The following is a 6,000-nucleotide window of genomic DNA, read 5'->3' on the forward strand; positions in this document are numbered from 1 at the left end:
TCTGCTTCCCAGTAGAGCACACCACCCAATCACCACCCAATGCCTACACCATTTGTTGTGCACAATTGTGTTGTCTTCAGCTCTGATACTTACGAAGCACAAACGTTCACCCTGACTTCTTCATCAAAGAAAGAAATCATCTTTGGCCCAGTGGTTGTCACTTCAAATTTTGGCAGCACTGAGAATGTAATGTGAATATGACCGATCAGCAATTGCATGACACAAGTGTGTGCACGTGTGTGTGTAAGACAGTAAAAAAAAAAAACAAAACAGTTGGCAAAGACAATTTCACCAACAAGGGAGAGGAAATGGATCAAAGAAGAACCTAACTAGGAACTGGCTGTAGTATATTACAATAGAAAAAAATAACCTTCCGTGGCAAGATGAGTAACTACTGTAAAATTAAATAATAATCATACCAATAACTATAACAGTCACAGCAAAACTCATGGTAAATCACTTTAATCTCCTTTCTTAAAGAAAAATGAGTAATGCCAATGTCTCAAACTAGTTAAGCCCTGGAGAACAAAAGTTATTATGCAATCCAGTTGCAGTGAAGGACAAAGGCGACAGATTAAGTGGAATAACAAAATCAAATAGATTGCTGACACCACCTCTCTTCAACTTATCTTTTATCCCAGGTCCCATAGCTGGGAAAGGCCTGTTTCTCATGCACCAGTCCACCCTCTCTCCATGTCATTCTTTTCCAGGCATGATGTGGAGAATTCAAAGGACTTAAACCCTGCATTAGTAGCTTTTATCTGACTTAGGCAGAGCCTCACTGCTAGCACAGGATAGTTTATGAGCCTTTGCTTACCATATTCCTCCACTCTGAAGGACTGGTACTCTTTTTCACCTGACTTTGTCTCCACAGTAATTTGGTAGGACCCCAGGATAGGCTCTGGGATTATTGGAAAGGTGAGCTGGACGATTCCGTGCTTTGATGTCACCTCCAGCCACTGGAAGATCTTGTTTTGCTCTGGATCCTGGAAGAAAGAGATGTAGCAAAACCTTTATCACCATTTCTTGCCTTCTTTCAAGGCCTGTCTTTAGAAACATTGGCTAAATGAGTCACAGGCTAAGAGTGCTTTGGGGCTGATGACGTGTGCTCTGACTTTCCATCTCTGCTTGTAGACTTAACAAAATTAAATTTATGTTTAACTTGGAATCAGCTACACTGACAAGATGGCCTCAGATCATTCAGAAACAGTTCCTGATTGGGACATAAGTTGTGTATGGGACACAGGCTGCCTATCCAGAACACTCGTAGCATAAATCCTTTTGACTCAACTGCCTTTGTAAAGCAGGAATATTATGCTGGCCTCTCTCAGAAAATGCTTGGAGATGTAGTGATGTGAAATGTGGTAGAAGATGATTCATTGTTAGCCCATCCCTATGAGAACATGGCATTTCAGAAAGTCACCATTCTTATGCCTGTGTATGAGCAGGAGGCTATTTCACCAGTTATTTGCTGTAGTCCTCCCAAGTTAAGCCTGGACAGAACACTTGTGTTTGAACTCTAATGAAGGGCAGAGCAGCAACCCCACACAGCCTTTGACTAACAGCTCTAGTTCTGCTAGTTTCTTCTCCTCTGGTGCTAGTAGAAGATATTGCCACTGTTCAACCTCAAATCCATTGGCTTTAAATGGTGTGCTCTGGATGAGTCTCCCTCAGCTGTTGACTCTATGGGAAATGATGAAGTACAGTCTTTCCAAAGCAGCTTGTGCTTTCATTTCATGTTGTATCTCTTACCTCAATGATGATTCTGGGGTACTGGAGGAGGAAATAAAGGCAGAGGAAAAAATTGTTAAAATGATAATCTAACAGCAGAGGTTGATAAACACTAGAACATAAGGAAAACTGTGAACAGCTTTTTCTGGAGAGAGAAGACTGGGCTAGGGAAACAATTTAAAACTCATGTCTGTAATTAAAAAGATAATTTTAAGAGGATAACCTATTTGTGAATTTTTTTTCTGCAAAAATATCTAGTCTTCTTCTACATATCTGGGACTACAAAATCTGTGTGCTGTGAGAGATTTCCACAAGTGCTTTTAGAGCCTTGCCCTCTACAAAGGCAGGGAAATGATGGGGTGTGAAGGTAAGGAGTTACAGCAAATATACAAAAAATACAAAATATAAATAATATCAGGAAGCTTATTCCAGGCCCTTCTCATTCAATATCTAAGTGAGAGAGTCTCAGTGAAGAGGTACCTCAAGAGGATACCTGAAAAGTTTTGACTATCACTCACACTTACCGTCTCCTGAACAGGTCTGAGCTGGGTGTCCAAAGTGACCACACGAAACATCACTGAAAAAAAACAGGACAAAAAAGGATTACAGAATCATCAAGGTTGAAAGAAACCTCAAGGACTGTCTAGCCCAACAATCAACCTGGTACCAAGTGTCAGATCTCCAAATGTCACATGCAGATGCCTCTATCATTTATTTTACTAGCAGTGATAAATCATTTTCAATACACAGCTTTGAACAGGCTTTGTCAGAAAACTAAAGAGTGCCCAGAGAATATGAAAGGATTATCTTAGCCAGTCAAAAAAGAAAACCAAAATAAATGTCAGCTGAAATGTCTTCAATTATTACCCACTTGGACAAAAGTATAATTAGGCTAAAGAGATAGCTAACTCCACCACAGCTAGTACTATAATTTAAATATTGTGATGGAATCAGCACTTTGAAATAAATCAACATTTAAGGAGAAAGAGTTGTTGACAGGAACTGAGGTGCTTGCATCATTTTTATATTAACTTTATTAGCTCCAAACTTAACCTATTATTTTCTGGATTTTTAAGGATACTTTTTATGTGACTCTCCTCAAGTAAACCTGACAGAACTCACGATCCTGTGAATGCAATAAACTAAGTAAAAACACATGACTTATTGCTTCGTTGCGCTCTTGTGAATTGGTTCTATTTTTCAATAACTTTGATGATCCCAAACTCAGATGAGATTTTTATTCCACAAGAGTAAGTTTCTGTCATCCTTGACCCACCCTGTCACTCAATTTCTCACTTTTCTAGCTGACTCAAACCCTTCATCCACCTGTTTGTCCTGGCTTGTAGAGGGGTTTGTCTGTCTGGACGAAGACAGCACCATCCACATTCTGAATCGCCACTGATCTTCTCTCAGCTAAGTCAACTGTGGCACCTTTGGCTGAGAAGGAAATGAATGCCAGGGGATCAGAAGTAGCAGGAGGAACCTGGAGAGGAGCAAAACCCCAGAGGAAAAGTGGTAAATGAGACATGCTGAGGTTCCCTGATGCCCAGGGTTTTAGAGTAGGATACTTTCAGTTGAGTCATAAACAGCTTACGGAAAGTCATGAGAAGCCCCACCTTTGTCAGTGAGATAATTTCTGGGAATTTCTGCTGTGGAAGGCCTGTAATCTGTCATCAGGCAATAAGATTTGTAGCTGTGTTCTATCCTCTGCACCTCCCTGCTTACATGCAGGTTGCCACAGCCATATACCTTTAATTCTAAAATATTTTCTCCTGATGCATTCTGGAAGACCTCAGCTTGGGATTCTTTTTCTTTTGTGTACAGATCTTGCAGAGTCATGGGAGGGGGAATAACTGGGACCCATATGGGACCTATCTTGCTTGATACTGCAACAGTTCCATAAGGAGCATGCAACTCTGAAACAATCTAAAGCTTTGCTCTATTTGCTCTGGGAAAGTCTTTCTCTAGCTTCCCTCTACAATCCACAGGTCTTTTTTTCCTGTTTTGTCAGCCTTTCCAACCGATTATTTTATTTTAAACACTTTGTCTTCTTTCCCTCCCTGACAAGGAGAGTTGCAATCAGGATTATTTCCAGCTACTACACCCTCTTCAGTAGCTTCAAAAGAGAAAATACCTGGAACTCGCCGCACTTGAAGAAGTCATTCTCTGTCACAGGCTCTTCAAAGAGAGTCCTTTGGACACTGCCATATTCCAGGACAACATTCAAGGACAGAGGCTCGCTGAGGTTGTGTAACTGCACACAAGCTGTCTGTGGAGCGTCGCTCCGCACAACCGATGGGACCAGAAGCACATACTGGCTGTAAGACCAATCAGAAAGTTCAGTCATGCAGGAAAGTCAGAGCAAACAGTAGAGGAAAATACCACAGAAGTGCCATAGGTGTGAAGGAAGACATGATCCAAAGCTTGCTCAAATCAATGGAAAGACTTCAATTTCTTTCAATGGATTTTAAATAATATGCCAAGTACAAATGTCAACTTTTTAATCCCTCACAATTCTTTCTGAGCTGACGGACTAGCATCATTCTGTGCAGTGTCTTACCCAGCATGATACTGCACCTCTCCATTCCAGGTATTTACACAGCTCCAATTACTGAAGTGGCTAAAGCATAGCTGCATTTGTCCTCCCATGACCTAGGTGTGTATTTAAACCTCTGCAGCCTCCCATATGGAGGAGCAATATTTAGCTTCTTCTTGGGACCAATGACAAAAATACTAGTCAAGGGTTGCAACAATCTTTAAATTTCTCATTGTCTGGATATCTCCTGAAGAGGAACTGACATAACTCAATTCACTTAATATGCAAGAAGTGATCTTGCTTTTCCCTTTTAGCAGAAAATTCCAGGGAACGCTCAATCTAATCTGCATACTCAGTTCTGTTTCCACGCTCCTGTTTCCATGCTTCTCCTTGTCTTGTTTTCTTTGTTTCTTTCTTCCATTGAAGTTTTTTATTTATACTTTTTCTGTCCATAATTCGGGCAGCCTTCCTTCCCTGGAGTACTCCTCTGAAAAACATTCCTTCATATTTGCTATGTTTGTCTAAAACTCTGTTGCTGTCCAGCAGTTTGCTGCCCAAACTACTCTTTCCAAATAACGTATGACAGAATTCACAAGCTGGTTTTGTAGCACAACATGAATCACACAATCTTTCTTTCTAATCTGATCCTTTTTTTCTCCCACAGCTTTGCCAGTTCATATTGCCTTTATTTTTATTTTCACTTGCCCAGTTCAGGCTGCATGAAATTCAAAGACCAAAATTAAAAGTATTAAAATTAACAATGTATTGGACGAAGGTAAGCTGTTTTTCACAGCTTTTCCTTTAAAATTTTTGAGAAGAGGGTTTAAGCTCCAGCATTGGTGTATTTTTGAATACTGTGGGTGAAATCTTCTGTTTGTATAAAGCCATGGGCACTGACAGTGCTAATATGAATACTAATTGTACTGGGATTGCCATTCAGCATGGTTTCAGTCCCAGCCACTGCCTGGCCTCTAGCACCTCCACATACACTGTGCTCTCTCTGTGCTGCTGATGTATATCTGTCCTAATTATTAGTATTACTTGTTAGTCTAGTCCTGAGTCTCCTTGCCACTTTACCTACATACATCACTCTTCAGCTACTCAAGTTCCAGGTTTCTGTCATTCACACTAGATTTCACAGCAGTTTCCTGATGGAGAACACCATTCCAAACCACCCTTCAATGTCAACTACTTCCAAATCAACACATTTAAGGATCTATGTCTCAAATATCCTGTTTACCATATAGCAGTGTCCCAGAAGAAATAAGCTGGTGGGAAATAAAATAAAATATGTTATCATATAGACACAGAATGTGTGACCACTTACGTTTCAGAAGATACTATGGGAAACCAGTTCAAGGACAGAATACCAAGAAGAATCCTTGACCACATGTCTGTGCATGAAGAAATAGAGAGACTGATCTCAAGCTGACAGCCTGTCCCTGGTTTTTAAATTGGCCTGAAATGGTGCTCCTCCTCCACGGCTTCAATCGCAGTCTCACAAAAGATATTAACATAAAATTTGCATATGTTCAATTTCCTCACTACTATCTGTTCTCACACTCCTTGAACTCCCAAATAATAGCTTTGGAAAGCTCTCATATTTCACATACCTCTGTGAGGTATTGCAAGCCAAACCGGTTCCTGCCTATATGATTGTTTCATTGAAGCTTACCTCTCTGATTATCGTGTCATTGGCTGAAGATTCCCTAATGTTTCAACTTGTTAGTATT

General features: G+C 40.4%; 1 protein-coding gene across 1 annotated transcript in view; it reads right to left on the reverse strand.

Annotated features, from left to right (window-relative positions):
* Positions 1–5,732, reverse strand: part of LOC119700064 (ovostatin-like) — a 29,170-nt gene extending 23,438 nt beyond the window's left edge. Inside the window, exons 1-7 of the mRNA XM_038134359.1 lie at positions 5,595–5,732; positions 3,866–4,049; positions 3,058–3,214; positions 2,256–2,308; positions 1,753–1,773; positions 818–986; positions 94–178 (exon numbers count right to left, since the gene is read on the reverse strand). Of these exons, the coding sequence (XP_037990287.1) occupies positions 94–178; positions 818–986; positions 1,753–1,773; positions 2,256–2,308; positions 3,058–3,214; positions 3,866–4,049; positions 5,595–5,659 (734 nt within the window). The 5' untranslated portion in view covers positions 5,660–5,732. The remainder of the gene's footprint in view (positions 1–93; positions 179–817; positions 987–1,752; positions 1,774–2,255; positions 2,309–3,057; positions 3,215–3,865; positions 4,050–5,594) is intronic.
* Positions 5,733–6,000: the final 268 nt, after the last annotated feature.

The sequence above is a fragment of the Motacilla alba genome, chromosome 1 (genome assembly GCF_015832195.1).
Source record: "Motacilla alba alba isolate MOTALB_02 chromosome 1, Motacilla_alba_V1.0_pri, whole genome shotgun sequence".
Lineage (NCBI taxonomy): Eukaryota > Metazoa > Chordata > Aves > Passeriformes > Motacillidae > Motacilla > Motacilla alba.